This window comes from Lissotriton vulgaris, chromosome 1_2 (genome assembly GCF_964263255.1).
Source record: "Lissotriton vulgaris chromosome 1_2, aLisVul1.2, whole genome shotgun sequence".
Lineage (NCBI taxonomy): Eukaryota > Metazoa > Chordata > Amphibia > Caudata > Salamandridae > Lissotriton > Lissotriton vulgaris.
In genome coordinates this window covers 157,928,883-157,951,625 of record NC_141686.1, presented here as the reverse complement: position 1 = coordinate 157,951,625, position 22,743 = coordinate 157,928,883, and the positions used below count along the sequence as shown (strand labels likewise).

Here is a 22,743-nt window from a genome sequence, read left to right as displayed (position 1 = left end):
CCAGCAACACCCATGGAACTCCTCATTCACACAGTTTTCTGCATGAATGGAGCACATATTTATAAGGCCATGAAAAGCAGTGCAATCTGGCTTTACGTGGTCTTATAAATATGCCAGTGGCACATTGCACTACAGGAACGTAAAAAAGTGACGTTCCGAAAGCGCAACAGTGCCAGAAGGGCCCTCTGTTCCCATGTACCTATACTACACAATTACATTTTTCACTTTAACTTGCAAGGTGGGCCATAGATTTCTACCCATTCTTACAAATATTTCAACATTTTTAAGCAGAAAGTTGGGACAGCCAGTAATAACAAGCATATTGGTTATTAAATGAACATGTGGCCTCCCTGCTGGGATAGGAGCCAGAATCATAAAGTAATTTCACAGTGGTTGCTTTGGGGAGTGTGGATGTGAGCTGTCAGCTCCAGGAGGAGAGCAGCACTGGAGGAGGATTGAATGCTGAGCTAGCCGCTTGTACTGCTTAGTTCAATGTTTGCTTGTATAAAGATGTTCTTGTTTGCCATGTCAGAAATATGACCCAGAGGGATTAGGTGCCAATTTTTTTCACTTGTTAGAGATATTAATTATTATAACTGTATGAAATTGGGTTAGTAGTTGGCAGGATAAGAGTCCTGCACAAGTAATAGGCCCATCATTATCTCCTTTCTGGGAACCAAGAACCCAATTGTAGCGCTTGACTCTCTCAGTGTAGCGAAGTACAGCAGTCCAATGGAGGCGGTGTGAGCTAGCACTCTCCATTTACTGACACGCAAAAACAATAGTCAGTAAATCATTGTCCAGCCTGTACTTTTTCTTTGAAAAAAGAAACGTACATTTATTACACAGATTACTAAACATGATGCATTTATTTACCAATAAACCAGGTAAATGGAAATACCTTTGATAACACCTTTTTCTTTTCCGAGTTTTAGATATCGCGAACTTGACTGGAAGGTATCAGAGCACTTTACATAAGCACCAGTTGCGTTACAGACAGACACATTTATTTTTGTTGGGCACGGGGAGATTAAGTGTTTTGCCCAGAATCACAGGATGTTGAGCACCCCTGCCGAGACTCAAACATGGTTCCCCAGCTTCGAGGTCGACCAGTCTAGCCATAAGGCCACATCCTCTCTCCAATGTTACACCCTTGAAAGTGAGTGTGTGAGTGAGTGCATCAGTGTCTCAGTGGGTGTGTGAGTGGGTGTTTGAGTGTCTGAGTGGGTCTGTGAGTGGGTGCATGAGTGTCTCAGTGGGTGCATGAGTGTCTCAGTAAGTGTCTGACTGGGTCTGTCAGTGCGTGTGGGAGTGTCTGAGTGAGTTTGTGAGTGTCTCCATGAGTGTGTCAGTCAGTCTGTGAGTGATTGCATGAGTGTCTGAGTGGGTTTGGGAGTCTGAGTGGGTCTTGGAGGCAGTGAATGAGTCTCTGAGTAGGTCTGTGAGTGGGTGAAAGCATGAGTGATTCTGTAAGTGGGTGGATGAGTGTCTGACTAGGTCTATGAGAGTGTCTGAGATGTTCTGTGAGTGGGTGCATGAGTGCCTGAGTAGGTTCTGGTTGTTTTCTGCCTTTTTTTGCTCACTTCTGATCTTTATTTTGACTCTTTATGCCCATTGCTGACCCTTATTTTACCTCTTTCTACTCATTTCTGACCTCTATTTTGCCTCTTTCTACTCATTTCTAACCTCTATTTTGCCTCTTTCCGCCATTTCTGCCCTTTATTGTGCCTCTTCTTGCTCGTTTCTGATCTCTGTTTTGTCTCTTTCTGCTCGTTGCTGGCCTTTATTTTGCCTCTTTTTGCTAATTTCTGATCTCTATTTTTCCTCTTTCTGCTCGTTTTTTACCTTTATTTTGCCTCTTTCTGGTCATTGCTGACTTCTGTTTTGCCTGTGTCTGCTCATTTCTGACCTTTATGTTGCCTGTTTCTGAACTCTATTTTGCCTCTTTCTGCTTGTTGCTAGCCTTTATTTAGCCTCTTTCTGCTCATTTCTGACCATTAATTTGTCTATTTCAGCTCGTTGCTGATCTCTATTTTGTTTCTTGCTGCTCATTTTGGACCTCTAGTTTGCCTCTTTCTGCTTTGTTTCTGACATTTATTCTGCCTCTTTATGTATGCCTGCTTTTCACCTTTACTTTGTCTCTTTCTGCTTGTTTCTCACTTTATTCTGCCTCTGCCTGCTTGTTTCTCACCCTTATCTTGCCTCTTCCTGCTTCTTGTTGACCTTTATTCTGCATCTTTCTGCCATGTCTGACCTTTATTCTGTTTTTCTGCTTGTTTCTGATCTTTATTTTACCTCTTTCTGCTCTTTTACCCCCGGGACCATGGGGGAGCCTCAAGACCCCTGCTGTCCAAGATGACTCCCCGCCTCTTGTGGGAGTTCGCATTGCTCTTGCACAAAGAGAGCTGCTGGAAATGCAACTCCCTACATGCAAGAGCAATCTGTTTCATCTCTTTCCCTGCTCGCATGTTTGAGGCAGGGAAAGAGATAAAAAGTCCGCTTCTGCTGGCGGTAGCTCTTTGACAGTTCCCGCCCACTGGAACTGGAGTGTTTGCTTTGGCTTGGCGGGTGCTGTCAAAGCTACCACCAAGCAAAAGCATACACCTACGTCCCAGGAGTGGGTACCACGGGACATAGCAGGAGCCAGCCCTGGCTGCAAAATAAATTGTCCTGATGAAGCAAATTGGCTGCAAAATAAATTGTCCTGATGAAGAAAATTGGCTGCAAAATAAATTGTCCTGATGAAGAAAATTGGCTGCAAAATAAATTGTCCTGATGAAGACACCACGACGTGTCGAAACGCGTTGAAAGACTTCAGCCGTAGCAATAATATATAGGACAATAATACTGTCCTTTGAGTGTTTTTAACCTATATGTTTTATTCTTAAAAAAATATCTGTTTTATTGCATCAATTTATCATGTATACAAGATATAAATGTAAAATCATCTTCTTTTTTAATTAAAACAAACCTTTTTGATATCAATATTATTGTTGTGTTATAGTTTATGCTTAATTCAGAACAGAATTCTTCTGCACATAGCTAGTGTTGTTTCTTTGAAAGTTAGCCTGGGTTGATACCTTCGCATTGGAGCGGTCCCCAGCACCATGAATGGCTCCAGGATGGGATCCACTCAGCCCCCGAGACCGGCCCATGAAAAGTCAAGGAGGCGGGCCTCAATACCCATCTCCTGGAGCCTTCAAAGCCCAGAAGGGGGGTTGCGTGGCCCTGTCCCTCTTTTAAAAGCTATGGGCCCCTGGGAGGTGGTGGTCCCCGTCCGTGAGCCCCACAAAGCTTTCAAATAAACCCAGGGGAGGTGATGTTCCTCAGGCCCCAGGGAGGCCGAGAGGCTCATCCATTACACTCAATTTAGCCCCAGGGAGGTGGTAGTCCCCAGGGCCCAGAGATGCCAGTGTGGCTGCCTGTCTATTTTTCATTACTGTAGCCACCGGTCCTCTATTTTTTTATAAAATCACCATACGCCCCTGGGACCTGGTCCACCCAGAGGTACTTTGCAAAACAAAGAGCGGGAACCCACGCTTTTTTGGCTGTAAATTTGTGAATTTCACAAATTCTCGGCAACATGCTTTTTAAAAAAAATGCTTCTTTTGCCCTGCCAGGATCCCTCTGAGACCCCAGGAGTAAAGCTATGGGGTTTGGGTATTCGCACCCTGCCCCTTTTTCTTATTTTTGTGTTTTTTCCAGAGACGTGACTGAAGCTGAGCCCCAAGATGGCTGCTAACATTTCCTGGTTGAAGTGCTGACAGCCAATAAGAGCTCTGCATTTCCCTGCACACATTTTTTATAATTCACAAATTAGTCACGTTCACAGAAAAATACATTTGGATCTTCTTAAATTTCTCAATAAATAATGAATGGATATACACCAAATAACAAAAAGCACAATCCGCTGACAACAAGCTAGCCTTTTGCCATATTTAGTGTAATTCCGTCCAGCGGTCGGGCTGCAGTCGTGCCTAAAATTCCTTTGGGAATTAACACCCCCTTTTCTCTGCCCCTGCTTGACAGATCACCCGAACGTTTCCATTCACAACAAGACTCCCTATGACACTTTTGTGGGACATGTTTGTGAAGATTCGTCAAACGATGCCAAAGATATAGGCAAGACAAAAATGCTTTTTCTATAGAAACTTGGTACTAACCATAACTACCTACTGGTGACCACCAGTAGGATATATATATTCCATCAAACAAGATGCCATTTTGCCAGGTGGGCCTAATCGCTTGCGGAGCACTGCTTTTGACGCTATCACAAGTACCAATTAAATACTAAACAAACTTCCTCCATTAAGGTAAGAAAGACAGCACTGGAAAAGTCCACGTTTATTCCATCAGGTCCCTCCGGACAGAATTACGTGTCACTCCTGTTGTTTTCCTGATGTCTGGCTCCCTCTGTGCTGGGGATTTCTACAGTGGCTCGGAGCTGGGCACAGAAGAGGCACACAGTGGAGGCTCCTCGGCTAAGGTGGAGGAGCATTGTCTCTACTCCTTTTAAGCAGTGTGACTAAAATAAAAATAAAATAATGATAACAATGTTATTATCATTTTATATGTTCGAGCTGCTTTGGGAGTGGGCGTGGTTGCTCTGCTCTAAGGGGAAGAGTGGGGGGCACACTGAAGTGCACATGATGCTTTGGATGGACCTGGGCCGGCCAAACAGTGATGCGCACTTTCCATGTTTTCCATCCAGGCTGCATTACAGCCTGGGCGGAGAACATGCCAGGCCAGAGTCCACATCTGAGTGCTGAACAATGGTGCTCAGACCAATCACAATACTGCATTGTAGCATTGTGATTGGTTAGGGGAGCTTGGGTGCTTACAATCACAATGCTGCACTGCAGAGTTGTGATTAGTAAGGGGAGCATGGGTGTGCTTTCTGGCTCCTGTTCCGACGCAGAGGAGAGGCGGAGCAGAGTCACGGGACGCAGGTAAGTGGTGATTTTTTTTTTACATTCCCCTTCCTCCTTCCCTGACCCCACCTCCCACCCCCGATCCATGCTGGCTGCTGCTGGAGACACATGCAGAGCAGTGGGGACTTGAATCTGCAATATTGTTTGGTTAATTAGAAGACTCCAGATTTAAGGTATCGACAAGTATTTACTGCCTGTTTTGCGGATGTAATATATTTGACTGTGATTCTGAATGGAGAGGCTCCTTAACAAAGGACATTATTCTTCCCTCAGCTACGGATACATTTTCGGTCAGTGTTGGACTTGGCCCTTTCTGCAATGTCATCCCTGAACTTTTTTGCTTTCCTCCTGTATTTTTTCTGACCTGTTGTTGGTGGTTTTATGACTCTGGGCAGTTTACCACTGCTGATCAGTGCTAAAGTGCAAATGCTCTCTTTTGTAAATTGTGTTATGGATTAGTGATTCCATGTTTGGTTATTGGATTTACTTGTCAGACCCTAGAACTGTGCACCATGTGGGCCCAGGGCCTGTAAATCAAATGCTGCTGGTGGGCATGCAACACTGATTGTGCCACCCACAGAAGCAGCCTGTAAAATGTGACTCAGGCCTTCCATTGCAAAGCCTGTGTGCAGTCTGGGACTGCCATGTCGACTAGGCAAGTGCACACACTTGCCAGTCCCTTAACCTTACCTTTTCTACATGTTAGTCACCCCTATGGGCAGGGTGCATTGTATGTGAAAGGTAGGACATGCCCTGGTGTGTGTGTGGCATGTCCTGCTAGTGAATTACGGCCAATTTCAAGGCTACCTGTTCCCATGGGCCAGAATGGTCAGTTTCATTATAACATCTTATAATCCTAGCGGACCCAGGGAACAAGGTAGTAAAACGAGTTTAGTATGCCCGAACTCATAATGTTAAAATACATCTGTGTTTGAAAATACCACTTTTAGAAAGTAGGTATTTTCTTGCCTAACCATCCAGGATGCCTCTGCTAGGTGTGTGTATTCCATGTCTGGTTTATGAGTGACAGGGGGCTGGAGAGGGCCTTGGCACCAGCCCCCTGTAAGCCTGATGGGTCAGGTCTGGGCTGAATAGAACCTGCATTGAATAGAGAGTAGGGGGAGATTTCCCTCAGCCACCTGGGCCAGGTCTGCTTTCAACAATGTTGTTTCCACCTCCTGCCAGAAAGCTGCACCAACGAGGACAGAACTGGTTTTAGCTGGGAACAGACACTCTCTGCCTTCAGAGGCAAAGGATTTGTGTGTATTAAAAGGGGGACCCAAAACCCAGAACTTCAAATCACTTATGGAAATCAAGAGGAACCTTTGCCAAGGAGAAGAAACCGGAGAAGCTGGAGGAGGATTACTGCCCATGTGCTGTTTGCTGTTTGGGGTTGGCCTGCAGTGGTTACTTGTTGCCAAGGAAAGGAGAAAAAGACTTTGGTGTTTGCTTTGCCATCTTGAGGAAGATATCCAAGGGCTTGAACTGAGCTTGCCTCCTGTCTGAAGTCTCAGGGACTTATCCACCAGCTCCCCCTGAATTCCCTTGCTGGGAATTCTAACCTACAGAGAGGTGCCTGCAGCTGTTTAGGACCTCAAGAGATTGTTTGTCGTGGGGAGCTGGAAGCACGACACAACGACGAAGAAGCGTGTCGCATCCGCACCGGACCCAACGTATCGCCGAGCCATGGGACGAAGCGTGCTGCATCTACACTGGGTCCCGACACTCACCCAGAACATCGTCGCAGGGCCTTCTGTGCGGCTGCAAAAGTACACATATCGGACCGGACGCATAGCCTCCTCTCCGGTACGGAACAGACGCATTACCTCCCCTGTGCTGAAGTAAGTTACTGAGGCATCACCTCCCCCGAAACAAGGAACTGACGCATCACCTTCCCTGCGACCCTTTTGTTTGTTTTGCGTGACGCACCTAAGGTACTTTGTTGGAAAAGGTGTCCCATTTACAATTCGCATTGAATTGAACTATTTCTTCTATTGAAGAAGCTATTTTAGTACTGTATTGTGGATTTTTGTCGTTTGGTCTTGTTTAGATAAAGAATACTTATTCTTCTAAACTTGTGTGGCGTCCAGTTGTAGTGTTTCACTGTGATGCTGTATGTGTTCACAAATGCTTTACACACTGCCTCTGAGATAAGCCTGTCTGCTCGTGCCAATCTACCAAGGGGGTGAGCAGGGGTTATTTTAGGAGTGTATCCCCCCTTCCCTGACTAGAAGCAAGGGTTCCTATTTGGACAAAGGGACAAGCCATTGCCAACTAGAGATCCCCATTTCTAACAGTTAGGGAGACATGAAATGAAGGACTAAAACAACGAATAGTGCCAAGGTGTTATTCTAGTGAAAGCTTTAATGTGGAGATAAAGATGATAATTCCACTATTATTTGACTGCAGAACATTATGGGGCTGCGGAAATACATTTGGAAATCGGAGACATTACAATCTGTGATTATGGGGTGGCACACAATGTCGGTAAATAGCAGTTATGCGAATTTGACCATATCAATGATTTTGCAGTTCTTGTGAACACGAAGAATGCATTATCTCGAGTCAGTTATTTATTTTAATGTGATTGCAGGCAGCCTAATTGGGCGTTATTCAGTCATTTCTTAACGAGGTATGCATACATTAATGAATTCAAGTAATTATGTGTGGATAACTTTAACTTCATTAGGTGGTTCAGTGTTTTAGTAGGCCTAATTAGGCTCTCATCCATCTAATATATATGTTTTGATATTGTAATAGAGTTTGCTGATTTGCATGGTTTTTGAACTGTTCATAAGAATGTTTAGTATTTTGCAAGGTATTCTGAGAAAATCAGTAATGTTATATGCCAGATAACAAGATCTTTACATTATTTATTCTATGTTTGTTTAATTAATACCATGTGAAGAGTATACATGTTTAGATTAACAACAAAGGAGTGACTGTGATAAAAAGTGCTATTAAACTTAGATAGTGAGGTGTGATGTTACTTCGCTCTGTGCTGCAAATGCGATCAATACTCACACACGTGCATGTACAGAGCGAAACCTCTCTCTCTCCCTATGAACGCCCCACAGGTCCTCCTATGAGGATGAAACCTAATGGGCTTAATGGTCACCCAGTGTTGGAAAGGGGGAAAAGAACCTTGCTTATTAGAAGGACCCTCACTCACCACTAGTTGGTGGCATGCTTCATCATTGGGTCCCCGCTGGGGTGACCGAATGTCCCCCCAGCGTGCTTCAACGCCTGATTACAGCGGAGCAGGATGTGGTGAGTGTAACAGTGCCCAAATTAGGAGGTGAATATACGTGAATGTGTAAGTGTATTTAAGAAAATGCGAGATTTGTGCCCTTACAAAAATCTTTAATAATGGCCAACCTGCATTGGATAAAAACAAAGTGGACGGACTACTCAAGGTTCTGAGTTACGGAACCGGAGTCCTAGTAAGAATCAACAATTGGTCAACATGTTTGTGCTGTAAATTTGCGTACTTACCGCCTGAAGGAGTCCCGCGCTGTCTTTACCGAAGGGGCGTGACCATGCCTCAAAGGAAGTTTTTGGTGTATCCCTACTAAATATTGTAGAGGGTAACTACGGAAAGTATCCGGTACTTTATCACTAATTATATATTTTTCACATTTCGAGCATCTTGGGAGGGTACGCCTTAGCGCGCGCACACCACCGGAGGACTTTTGTGTAGGTCCTGACGAGTGCTGAGCAAAACGCTAATTTACAGCAGAAACATGTTGACTAATTGTTGATTCTTACTAGGACTCCGGTTCCGTACCTCAGAACCTTGAGTAGTCCACCCACTTTGTTTTTATCCAATGCAGGTTGCCCATTATTAAAGATTTTTGTAAGGGCACAACTCTTGCATTTTTTAAATACACTTACACATTCACGTATAGTCACCTCCTAATTTGGGCACTGTTACACTCACCACATCCTGCTCCGCTGTAATCAGGCGTTGAAGCACGCTGGGGGGACATTCGGTCACCCCAGCGGGGACCCAATGATGAAGCATGCCACCAACTAGTGGTGAGTGAGGGTCCTTCTAATAAGCAAGGTTCTTTTCCCCCTTTCCAACACTGGGTGACCATTAAGCCCATTAGGTTTCATCCTCATAGGAGGACCTGTGGGGCGTTCATAGGGAGAGAGAGAGATTTCGCTCTGTACATGCACGTGTGTGAGTATTGATCGCATTTGCAGCACAGAGCGAAGTAACATCACACCTCACTATCTAAGTTTAATAGCACTTTTTATCACAGTCACTCCTTTGTTGTTAATCTACATTTGATTGTTGGTATTGAATAGAAGAGTATACATGTTTCACAGAAATGGCACCATATTAGTTTGACAAAAGCTGCTTGACAGCCGAAACGTGTAACTCTGTCCTGAGGGACCTGATGGAATAAACAATTGACTTTTCCAGGCTTCGAGTGCTGTCTTACTTACCTCAATGGAGGAAATGTGTTTAATATATATATATATATTAAAAAAAATATATATATGTATAATATATATATATACACACACACACACATATATATATATATATATATATATATATATATATATATATATATATATATATATATATATATATATATATATATATATATATATATATATATATATATATATGTGATCAAGGGCAGTTCCTGCCCGAAACGCGTCATGCCTACCTTAACTGCGAATGGATAATAAACCTTTGCTGTGAACACTCTGCGAGCCGTGTGGTGGTCCGTATTTTTCTGTGGTTTCAGCCTGGGAAGCAGAAATTAACCTATATATATATATATATATACTAGCAACCCGTCCCAACTTTGTCTGGGTATGAATTGCTGCCGGCCAGTAGTATATTGTTTTGTAGTATTTCGTTTTGATAGCATTTCTTATCTGTGACAGGCCTGTGAAACGCTCCGATTCACGGAGCACTGCTGATGCACTTAAGAGTGCGCGTTCAGTAGTGTGTGAACTCGAGTTTCCCTACTTTATTTTTCCTTGCAATATTATATAGCGCGAACTCGACAACATGGCATGAGCACAATTTACATTACAGAAGAACACATTCATTTGTGGTAGGCACAGGGAGACAAAGCGATTTGCCTGGAATCACAGGATGTTGAGCTGATGCCGAGATTCGAACGCAGCTCTCCAGCTCTTAAGTTCGCAGTTCTAGAACTTGTGGCGGGAGGTGTGTCTAAAAGTGTATGTCGGTGCTGGACATCAATGAGAGAGACCTGAGCATTTTTCAAATGGGTGGTGAAAAAATATGAGTATGTTGCTGGAGATGTGGGCCGCCGTGCCACCAATGTACTTAACGGGGGAGGGTAAACGCCCATTATTCCGCAACTTTCTTTCCGCATACCATCACTCCGCATACTTTCTTTACGAAAGTACCATGACTCCGCAATGCCATTATAACGCATGGCATTACATTTTATATGCTTTTACCATGCATACATTTACAACGAAATTCGTTGTAAATGCATGAATGGTAAAAGCATGTTTTTTTTATGTTTGGATATGGTAAGTATGGATATAGGAGTATATGTTTTGGGGTGCTGAGGTATATGTTTTGGGGTGTTTGGGTATTTTAAGGGTTCAGATATAGTTTTGGGTTATGGGGTACATGAGTAGTTTTAGGGTTTAGGGATAGGTATGGGTTTTGGGGTACAGGGGTATTTTTAGGGTTCAGGGCTAGGTTTGGGTTTTGAGGTACAGGGGTATTTATAGGGTTCAGGGCTAGGATTGGGTTTTGGGGTACAGGGGTATTTTAGGGTTCAGGGGTAGGTTTGGGTTTTGGGGTACAGGGGTATTTTTAGGGTTCAGGGCTAGGTTTGGGGTTTGGGGTACAGGGGTATTTTTAGGGTTCAGGGGTAGGTTTGGGTTTTGGGGTACAGGGGTATTTTAGGGTTCAGGGCTAGGTTTGGGTTTTGGGGTACAGGGGTATTTTCAGGATTCAGGGGTAGGTTTGGTTTTTAGGTACAGGGGTATTTTAAGGGTTCAGAGCTAGGTTTGGCTTTTGGGGTGCAGGGGTATTTTAGGGTTCAGGGGTAGGTTTGGGTTTTGGGGTACAGGGGTATTTTTAGGGTTCACAGCTAGGTTTGGGTTTGGGGTACAGGGGTATTTTTAGGGCTCAGGGGTAGGTTTGGGTTTTGAGGTACAGGGGTATTTATAGGGTTCAGGGCTAGGTTTGGATTTTGTGGTACAGGGGTATTTTTAGGGTTCAGGGCTAGGTTTGGATTTTGTGGTACAGGGGTATTTTTAGGGTTTAGGGAGAGGTTTGGGTTTTGTGGTACAGGGTATATTTATAGGGTTAAGATGGGTTAGTGTTTAAGGGTGTTGGGGTATTTTAAGGAGTAAGGGCGGGTTATGATTATGGGGTGCAGGAGTATTTAAAGGGAGAAGGGTGGGATTCGTTTTTAGGGTGTAAAGGGTAATAAAATAAAATAATAAATAAAAATAATATAAATAATGCAATTTAAAAGAATAAAACTGTGTGTATATATATATATATATATATATATATATATATATATATATATATATATATATATATATATATACACACACACATATATATATATATATATATATATATATATATACACACACACACACACATATGGTACATGCATTCTGGGACTTGTATTTCAAAAGACACTGTCATGTGACCTCAGGGTTAAAAGAGCAAGCACAAATGCACTTTGATTTAGATTGTCTCCACCTGTGATCAAGGCTATCAATGCTGAAACGCGTATGGACTATGAGACCTGGTGTTCTGCTGTGCCAGAAATAAATGTCTAACCTCCGGTATTGGGCCTCTCTCTGTATCGTGTCTGCTGAAAAGTTGATGGTCTGCTCCGTGCCCATTGTTTAAAAGGGGCCGCCCTGAAGGGTCGGGGGCTCTTTGTGCTCGGAGGCTGTTCTTTGTGATATATATATATATATATATATATATATATATATATATATATATATATATATATATATATATATATATATATATGCTTCTTGCTTGTTCCGATTCTTGAAAGGCACTCCGACACACCTCAAGGCTTCAAGCATAAGCCTTTAATGACTGGTACAGAAGCGTCTTGCTGCCCACCTTTCACAGTCCGATTCCACAGCCTGACGCGTTTCGAATACTTTCTTCCTCCGAGGCTTGTGTGGAGAATGAAATGAGCACCTGCTGGTTCCAAACACTCCCTTTTCTCTGCATGATGGCACGCCCCCTGATGGGCTGCTCTGTATGAGTCTCTGCGCTGTGCATTAAGGGAAATGTAGTACCTTTTCATTACAGTGCTTTTAAATGTTCTGTTGGTTAAAAGACCTGTAGATAGGTCCCGGCAGTAGGCGCTTCCTAATCCACAGAGATGTGCCCCACATGTGAGGACCGGCAAATGGCGACCCCCGTGGCCTCCTGGTTCCCGGATGGTGCACTTTCGACGGCACGGCAGCCGCCTCTAAATTATGCTTCCTGCTTGTTCCGATTCTTGAAAGGCACTCCGCCACACCTCAAGGCTTCAAGCATAAGCCTTTAATGACTGGTACAGAAGCGTCTTGCTGCCCACCTTTCACAGTCCGATTCCACAGTCTGACGCGTTTCGAATACTTTCTTCCTCAGAGGCCACGGGGGTCGTCATTTGCCGGTCCTCAAATGTGGGGCACATCTCTGTGGCCCACTCTGTGCCCACTCTGACCAGCGATCACGCTCGGCAACTCCGGGCATTAGCTTGCCTCATCTTCACTAACGGCCCCACCAGACCGCCGGGGATGCCTGGTCTCACCCTGGAGATACCCATTAAGGGACCATCTCTCAGGGAAGCCAGGAAGGGTTTTGCAGCGGTCGAAGCGCCTTGGGACCCTACGGGTAAGTAGTGCGCTATATAAATGCCTATACATTACATTACATTGTGGATTAGGAAGCGCCTACTGCCGGGACCTATCTACAGGTCTTTTAACCAACAGAACATTTAAAAGCACCGTAATGAAAAGGTACTACATTTCCCTTAATGCACAGCGCAGAGACTCATACAGAGCAGCCCATCAGGGGGCGTGCCATCATGCAGAGAAAAGGGAGTGTTTGGAACCAGCAGGTGCTCATTTCATTCTCCACACAAGCCTCTGAGGAAGAAAGTATTCGAAACGCGTCAGGCTGTGGAATCGGACTGTGAAAGGTGGGCAGCAAGACGCTTCTGTACCAGTCATTAAAGGCTTATGCTTGAAGCCTTGAGGTGTGTCGGAGTGTCTTTCAAGAATCGGAACAAGCAGGAAGCATAATTTATAGGCGGATTAGGAAGCGCCTACTGCCGGGACCTATCTCCAGGTCTTTTAACCAACAGAACATTTAAAAGCACCGTAATGAAAAGGTACTACATTTCCCTTAATGCACAGCGCAGAGACTCATACAGAGCAGCCCATCAGGGGGCGTGCCATCATGCAGAGAAAAGGGAGTGTTTGGAACCAGCAGGTGCTCATTTCATTATCCACACAAGCCTCTGAGGAAGAAAGTATTCGAAACGCGTCAGGCTGTGGAATCGGACTGTGAAAGGTGGGCAGCAAGACGCTTCTGTACCAGTCATTAAAGGCTTATGCTTGAAGCCTTGAGGTGTGTCGGAGTGCCTTTCAAGAATCGGAACAAGCAGGAAGCATAATATATATATATATATATAAATACACATATATACAAACATATATTTGATGTTTTAATAGTGTACTTTTACAATGTATATGACTTTACCACACATGCATTTGCATTATAATGGCATGCGTGATAAAGTCATATGCGTTGGGAAAGTTTTAGAAATGATGTCTTTGCGGAGTAATAGTCCCACGATATAAAAATTGTGGAGTGATGGTATGCGGGATGTTGGTTTGCAGAATATCATCACATATTCCCGGGGGAGGGATAGTCCCTTTCTTGCTATTTCCGTGGAGGTGGGCCTTGTGTCTGGATGTGCGTGGCGCGAGGCCTGTGCGCAACAGAAGTGGAAAATCTCCAGTGTGCGCTTCAGGCGTCACCGGAAGTTAAGGCGAGATTACATTTTCTGCACATGGCCCCTGTTTGCGCTCCTTCCGGCCCTTGGGAATAGCGCCATGCCTGACCTCCATACAGTAAAGCAGGTGCCTGTCACTGGGAGCGCGGGGCAAGCACACCCGGAGCTGGAATGTACAGAACCTGGGAAGAAAAAACGATAAAATATTGGGCACAGCGCTCGCTTTTTGTTTTCCGTAATCCCGCGCCCCGCACACGCCCAGCCCACAGCACACGCCCACAGCACACGATATGAGGAATGATATGAAGGGCGGAACGTACCACACGCCCCCAGCATTTGTCACGCCCCCAGCACACGCCCACAGCACAACGCAGACACGCCCACAAGGGACTACTTTGCTGGCACAGTTCTTTTACCTTTTAAATGTATATGGTGGGCGTCTGCATAGCCTATGTCCTTCTGCTGCAACTGCCCTCTCCAACGCTGTATTGGGTGTTGTGATTGGTGCTGTAGTTCCTGAGATTACCCGCCTCAAAGGTTTGGGCTCTCTCTTTATTATATTAGTATAGATAAGGCAAAATCCTGAAGCTAGGGAATCATTTCACCAAGAACACAGGTACAGACCTCCAAAGAAAGTGCTCCAATCAAAGAATAATTCAGTGCATTATCTTTTATTTCAGTTTCGCCAGCATGACGCATTTTGGTTGCAGGGCAGCAGCCTTGAGATATATATATATATATATATATATATATATATATATATATATATATATATATATATATATATATATATATATATATATATATATATATATATATATATATGTATATATATATAAATATATATATCTTCCAAGGGACTACTTTTTTTCGGTAAATTTTTTAAATAACATATATTTATTACTTTTATATAGCCTATGTCCATCTGCACACCCTCACGATTACAACGATGTATCGGGTGTGTGGATTGGCGCTGTGGTTCCCGAGTTTACCCGCCTCAAAGGTTCAAAGTTCTTCCTTTAAAATAGTAGTATAGATATATATATATATATATTATTCATATATATATAGCTTTATATATAAATTTATAGATATAGATAGATATATAGATAGAGATATATATAGATATATATATGTATAAACACACTAAAAAACAGATGTTAAAGTGGCGTTATAGTTACGTGAAAATGTCAGTTAAACCATGCCATTTGAAATATTCAAAACCACTGAAATTCACAAGCTATAGTTATCTCAAGTTACATTAACTAGTGCCCTAAGGTAACTATAACTCGTGTACTCCCCATGCACAGTTTTCTCCTCATTGATTTCATTTCAGTCAGGTATGAGAGCCATTAGTCACTGGATGGACAGTAATTGTCTAAAATTAAACACCGATAAGACCGAGGTAATGGTGTTTGAAGAAATAAAACCATCTTGGTCCCCGGTCTGGTGGCCACCAGAAATGGGTAATCCACCCACCCCAGTTTCAAAGGTTAGAAACCTGGGAGTGTTGTTTGACAACAAGCTAAGTTTCACCAGTCATGCTAATGCGGTAGTCTCCTCTTCCTTTTTCACGTTACGAAAAGTGAAAAAGTTGTTACCTTTTCTTCCCCAGTCTGCAGGGAAAACCCTTATGTCCTCCTTGGTGTTATCCAAGGTGGATTATTGTAATGGGCTTCTGTTGAATGCCCAGGAGCAGGTTTTTAAAAAATTACAAATGGTGCAGAACGCTGCTGCACGAATTCTGACCAAAACTCCCAAGTTCGCATCCATCTCCCCTATTGTTTACCAACTTCACTGGCTCCCAGTAAAAAAGAGAACCAAATTTAAGGCTTTATGTATCATCTATAAAGCATTGAACAGCCTAGGACCTGACTTTTTTAGGGAATCACTGTTGGTGTATGTCCCTAAGAGAGCTTTAAGATCTGCCTCATTCGCATCTCTATGCATTCAACGGGTGAGAACGGTTACATGGGGAGACAGACGCTTCCTGGTAGCCGCCTCAAAGCTCTGGAATACCTTGCCCCACCATATAAAAAGCAGTTCCTCACTGATGATTTTCAGAAAGCAAGTGAAGACTTGGCTATTCATCCAATAATGCACAGGAGGTGCCTCTCTGTCTGCCCAGCGCCGAGACACCATTCGTGGTATTTGTTGCGCTTTATAAGTTTAAAAAAAAAATAAATAAATAAATAAATTGCAAATGTTGCAGTAATATTATCAATGACATCATAGATGTCATGGGTGATGTAATATGGAGGGTAATTAACAGTGCATGGAAAGGGCGCGAGTTACAGTTAACTTAGGGCACGAGATATAGTTATTTGAGATTACTATAAGTGGTACATTTTGTGGTTTTGTACATTTAAAATTGCATGATTTAACTGACATTTTGCGCAACTATAAATTCACTTTAATGTTTGTTTTTTCTGTGAATTTCTCGGGTTTTAAAAAAATGTAAAGTAATATTGTATTGCCATATGTAAAGCCCACACCCTGCAGTCAGGCCGTTCATCCAACCCTCCATGGGTAGCCAACCACTCGCCATACATGGCCTTCAGCCGTGCATGGCAGGGGGTCGGCCCCAGGGCCAGCCAGTGGCTAACCCCCTATGTGCAGCCAACCCCCCTCCCAGCTCATGGCTTTTGGCTGTGCGCAGCAGGTGCATGGTCGCAGGGCCTGCAGCCAACCCGCCCAGGCAGCCATCCCCCTGTGAGCGGTGTGGGGTAGTTGCAGGGCCTGGCCTCTGAGCAGCTAACCCTACGCCATGCACAACCTTCTGCAGCACCAAAATGCAAAAGTGAGCCTATTGGCTTTATCAAGGGGGGAACAGATCAATATACATATAGCAGGTCAATCATCTTTTTTGCTAAAAACACCCATATTTTTTTTATGTACTTCAATAATTCACACAATGTAATATTTATTGATATTGATTACTAAAAAAGTTGTAATAAACATTTTTTTTAACACAGGTTTGTGTCTACTTATACATATTTTTAATTATTACATTTTGTGGGTAAAAATATAAAAATAAATAGTCAAAGACATATTGTTTTTTTGTTTAAAATTAAAACAAACATGTCTCCAACTCCATTTCTCGGGGGCGTGCAGGAACCGGCATTTTTGTTTAATGTATTGGGTGGACTGGTGTCCACTCGGTGCACCCGAGACCATTAATATTGTTGGAGGCTGCAGGGGGAGCCAGCTTGTTTATTATTTTTTTGCCCTGGGGGAATGGGGTCCCCAGGGCCATTGACTGACTCTGGGAGGTGGGGCGTGCGTGCATTCCCTTCCCCACTTAGTAGTGTGCATCCCTGGGGGATGGTGTCCCCGGGTCCTTGTCAGGTTTGGGGAGGGGGCCGTGAAGCCCCCCTTAATTATAATTTAGGCCCCAGGGGATACAGTCTCTGAGGCCTATTAGAGGCTTAGGAAGGGGGTCCATGTGCCACCCTCCCGTCTATTTAACCCCTTCGATGCTGATGACAGAACGGTTCAGTCATCAGCATCGGCTGAGCTGTGCTGATGACGGAACCATTCCGTCATGACTCCGCCCGCGCAAGGCGGAGTCAGCATGGGCGGGGAATTCACGCCGCACGGATGCGGTTAAGGCACGGCTCCCCGAGATGGGGTCCCCGGGGCCTTTGTAGGCTCAGGAAGGGGGGCTTCATGCCCCCTTGCCCTTAAATAAAATAGCAGACCTGGGGATGGGGTTCCCAGGGCCTCTTAGAGTAGAGTGTTGTAGGGTGCAGTGGCATAGATTGGTACAGAATAGAGTGGTGCAGAGAGCATTGGTGCAGGGTAGAGTCGTGCAGAGCATAATAGAGTGGTGTAGAGAGCAGTGTCATGGAGCACAATAGTGTAGAGTGGTGTGGCGCGCAATGGGGTAGAGTGTATTGGCACAGAGTATAGTTGCGTAGAGTGCAGTGGTGTACAGTAGTTGGTGTAGAGTGCAGTGGTGTAGAGTGCATTGGTTTTTGAGTAAAGTGGTGTTGAATGTATTGGCGTAGAGTTCTGTGGTTTAGAGTAGAAAGGTGTAGAATGCAGAGGCATAGAGTAGAGTGATGCAGAGTGGAGTAGAGTGGCACAGCATAGCGTGCAATGGCGTAGAGTGCAATGGCATAACATGCAGTGGTGTATAGTGGAGTGGCTTAGAGTGGAGTGGCACAGAGTGTAGTAGAATGGCGTAGAGTGCAGTGCCATAGAGTACGGTGGCAAAGAGTAGATTTTTCTAGAGTAAAGTAAAGGGACACTGAGTGGGGTGGTGAAGGGTAGAGTGCAGTAGCGTTGAGTGCAGTGGCGTAGAGTAGACTGTTTCAACCTAGAATGGAGTGGTGCAGGGTAGAGTGCAGGGTCATACAGTAGTGGTTTAGAGCACAGTGGTGTAGAGTGCACTGGTGGAAGAGTGCAGTGGTGCATATTAGAGTAGTGTGGGGTAGAGTTCATTGGCATAGAATAGAGTGGTGTAGAGTAGAGAGGTGAAGAGTGATGTGGCACAGAGTGGAGTGGTGCAGAGAAGAATGCAGTGACACAATGTGGAGTGCTGTGCAGTGGAGTGGCGTAGTCTGGGGATGGTGCAGAGTAGACTGCAGTGGTGTGGAGTGGTGAAGAGTATAGTGGAGAGTGGTAAAGTAAAGTATTGATGGTGTGGTAGCGTACTGCCATTACAGACAACACATCTTCAATTGAAATGGCAATTGCATTTGCACAGACACACAGTATTACTGATAAAACAATACAGTGCACTGACAATTTGTGTAAATGTCATCACCAAGTGTATTGTTTTGTTTTGAACGTAATAAAATATTTGCTTCCACCACACTTCGGAGCGACCACAAAATGTGCTTCATGTCTGCTTTTCAAATCCAAAATATTCTGAAACATCTGCATAATTCATTTACAGACATTTAAATGTTGTTTTGTACTAGACAAAAAAATAACATTGGCCAGCCTTCCTCAAGCACGTCCCCAGTAGCCAGCATGACTGTCTCTTAAATCCTCTCACTTTTTTTTTACTTTTTTTTTATTTAGGTTTTTTCAGAAACAAAAAAAAACACTTGACAAGAGTGCATAACATGCATAGATATAACAGGAGGAAATCTAATGATTGATATAGGTCTTAATCCAATACGCATCTTCCCGCATGACCCATGTAGTAACGTACGGATGGATATCCACCCCTGCACCGCTGACATGCAGAGGGTGTCAGCGTTACAGCACGTCATAGTCATATATCAACATATTAGTCCAGGGGGTGTAGGCTGACTACGGCTATTGTTTGCTCTGCCCTCTCCAGGCATAGCATCAGTTCTCTCCCCCACATGGTCAGCACAATGATCAACGACAGGTCCTTATAGGGCCCCTCACGAGTGAGCAAATAGGCCTGCAAAGTGTCCTAATTGCTGCGTAGGCTAAGTGCTTGCGGAATTGTGGAGCAATAAAGTTTCAGTTGCACATTGAAGTAGATCCCACTCTTAATCCACATCTGAATAGTAGGTGATTACTCTCTACCCCAAACGCAAGCTAGACATCGTTTGGCCAGAATGAGGGAAACAGAGATAAATTACCTGACGCCCTGTTCTACAGACATGGTGCAGCCCAGCAGGACCGCTTTCAGCAAGGGTGCAAGAGTGAGACCCGCCATATCAGACAATATGTGGAACACGTCTTCCCAAAAGGATAAATGCACAGGCAGCACACCTTGCACAATGAGAGTCTGTTCTTAGTTTAAGCTGGATAAGACGGAGGAGTGGATGGTAATTGCGATGCAGAAATTGGAAATGTAGCTATCAAAGTTGGCCATTTAAGGAAAGCTCTCCTATCTGTCTGCGGCAATAGGACCATTCACAAATCCTCTCACTTTGAAGTCAGAGAAAGAAAAGTAAACACCAAGCTCTTTGGAAGACATGGCCTGACATTTGACCTCTGTCTTTGAATGGACAGTAAATGTGACAAGATAAGAACAAGATCTGAAGGCCTGTTTACAGAAATCGAGCACTGGTGCAAGAATATAGTAAATAGGGTTTGGGCAAAGGAAGGGATGGACTCAAGCTAGACAGACAAAAACAAATAGAGCCAGCAAATAGAAAGCAAGCAAATGAGAGTTACACACCACTAAGCCAATGGTAAGCAACGGGTGAAATGCATTCTCAGGGAAGCTTTCAGAACGTCTCCAAGATGTTGTTAGTAAACCAGACAGCTGGACTGTCAGGTAGACTCCAACCTAAAAAAGCACTTTTATGACCCATGATCTAGCTTTCTGCCAAATGTGGTGTAAATGCATTCAATGGTTTGAGTGGTAACTGTGTCTAAAGTTCCCATGGAATCTTAACGAATCATCCCAAAACTGTCCAGGAAGGAGCTGAGGTGAATTTTTTTTCCAAAGTTTCATGAGGATTTGGCGTACAGCACCAAAGAGCTAGACAAACCAAAAAATGCTTTACCAATGGATACACAATCCTAACTATATCATATCTGAATAAGCAGTGCAAGACAGGGACACAAGTTATTTAACTATAAAAGGCGTAGCTCAGTGTTTTTTTTAATGTTAGTTCTTCACATTTCAATACTCTCATTTAAAATTCACTTTAACCTTTGTTTTTTTTGTGAATTTCTGAGTTTTTTTAGAACAACTTAACATCTTAGCACCCAACCTAACAATACCCTCACTTTAACCTCTGGTGTTTAAGAGAAGTTCTCGGAATTTTGATCACATTCTAAATTGGCTTTGTGCCTAACCCTACGTGGAGTAACTACACCCATTGTGCACAAAATATGCCTACCAAGATTATGCTATTTTAAATTTAGGGAGCTCTTAAGCAACTGAAAACATGGGTAGTGTGAGTAAAGAGGTGAGAAATGTGGATCCTGTGCTTATGCAGACATCTCTTTCTCTTGAACTATTTTAGCTCTTTTAAGATACATTATGCTTCAAATTACTAAAAACCTCACATTTTTACCTACTAGTTTCATACCTGCATTAACACCCAAATGTTCTTTTACTTCAACGTGCTCCTCAGGAAAAGCTTTAAATTCAACCGCTCCTATTCCAACAAAATGCCGTTCAGGAGTGCCTCAATATAGTCTTGAACACATAACGTTAGCGGTCTAGTTCTCATTAGAACTCTGTGGTGATGCTGCAGTTGATCACATCACTGGGGAATTCACTGACAGACAGTACATGTTTCATTCTGCATGTCAAAATGTTTCTCTGATATGGATAAAACAGTAAGAGGGATTCAGAATGAAGATGGAAAAGGCACTGAGAACCAGGTCAGTACAGAGTAGATGACTGGGCACCGATAAAGGAAGGGTGCCAGCCTAAAACCTGCTTGGAAAAGGTCTAGCATTTCTTGAATTAACAATTGGAGCTGTTGGAAGCCAAAGTTCACCATTATCTTATCCGGAATTGGCAGGAGGGAGATTGGCCCGAAATTTTAAAGCCCAGGGTCTAATGAAGGTTCTTACAAAAGAGGTTTCACAAAAGCGGTTTTATAGCCCATGGGGACAGTGCCAAGCCACAGGGAACAGTTAAGCAAATCAAGCAGTTGGGCTGTGTGTGTCAGGTATGGGGATGATTTCTGTCTTAATGTTTTCGTGAATTAATTTGATTTTGTTATGGAAAAATAATGACATGGGGAAATGTGGGAGAGTGCAGTTGCACTACAGTGTGGAATGATTCTCTGGTGAGGTTCAGAGCTGGAGAAACGAGGGCCCCTTGATTTTAGATTTGTAAGTGGGTTTTGTTTTTGTATTATTCTGTGTTTTTACCATATTTAGATTTTTGAATCGGTAAGACTTGATCTAAAACAAATGACATTCCGTTTTTAAAGTCATCAAGTATCCGTCAATTGATGATCATTTTTTGTAATTGCTCAATAATCTTTTAGGACAATGACTTTCTGTGCGCCATCTGTACATCACTTTTTCCCATATTAAAAGTGATGCACCGGCGGCGTCAGGGGTTTGTAAATAAGCCGCTGTGTTGCAACTGTGCTTGTATTTGCAGGTCAGCCTTCATGCCTTGTCGCATCAGTTTACATCCCTCACAGTTCCTAGCTCTGTGATTGGAAGGGGTTTTCTGCAGCTTCTCGTGACACTCACCTCGATGATGTAGTCTTTGCCATCTTTGCTGTGTACCGCCTTAACAGCACAGATATCCAGACCTCCAAACATTTCTGCACAGGAATCCGCCCAGAGCCGGTACCTGCATCAGAAGAGAAAGCATTGAAAATCTCAAACTCAGCATGGATGGTGGGCAGAAGAAACCTGTGGGCAGAGATGATGAACCACTGGGAAGAGCATCTGTAGACTGCCCTAAGTGGAGCTTGCACCTACAGTCTGGCGGCAGTGCAGGTGGACCATGAAACATTTATTTATTTTATTTTTTTATTTCAAAGGATTTTATTAGAATTCTTTTTACATACACAGTACAGAGATAGTGAAGGCAATACTGGTCCTGTTATAGCGTCGTCCATTGCAGTTAGTATACACTAGATATGATGGGACGCTTATATGTTGAGTATGCATAATCGGCCTATGACATTTGCAGCATTTAATGTAGGTCTTGAAATGTTTCATGTTGGACCATGAAACATTTCAAGACCTAAACCATACTCAGCTGCTAGAAAAATCAATCGAACAGTTGGGATGGACATGCCCCCTGCACGGTAAGCTGCTATGTTACCTTGCCCTGAGCGCCCGGCTGCATGCATCTGCTATCCTGATGTTTGAGTTCTGCCCCTAATCTAGCGTGTGCACAGAGGCTTCGACCATGAGAGGTCCTGTACCTGTCCCGTGACCTGGAA

General features: G+C 43.7%; 1 protein-coding gene across 1 annotated transcript in view; it reads right to left on the bottom strand.

Moving 5' to 3' along the window:
* SYN3 (synapsin III) overlaps positions 1-22,743 on the bottom strand; it is a 1,181,147-nt gene that overhangs the window by 55,908 nt on the left and 1,102,496 nt on the right. Inside the window, exon 10 of the mRNA XM_086953619.1 lies at positions 22,040-22,142. Within this exon, the coding sequence (XP_086809745.1) occupies positions 22,040-22,142 (103 nt within the window). The remainder of the gene's footprint in view (positions 1-22,039; positions 22,143-22,743) is intronic.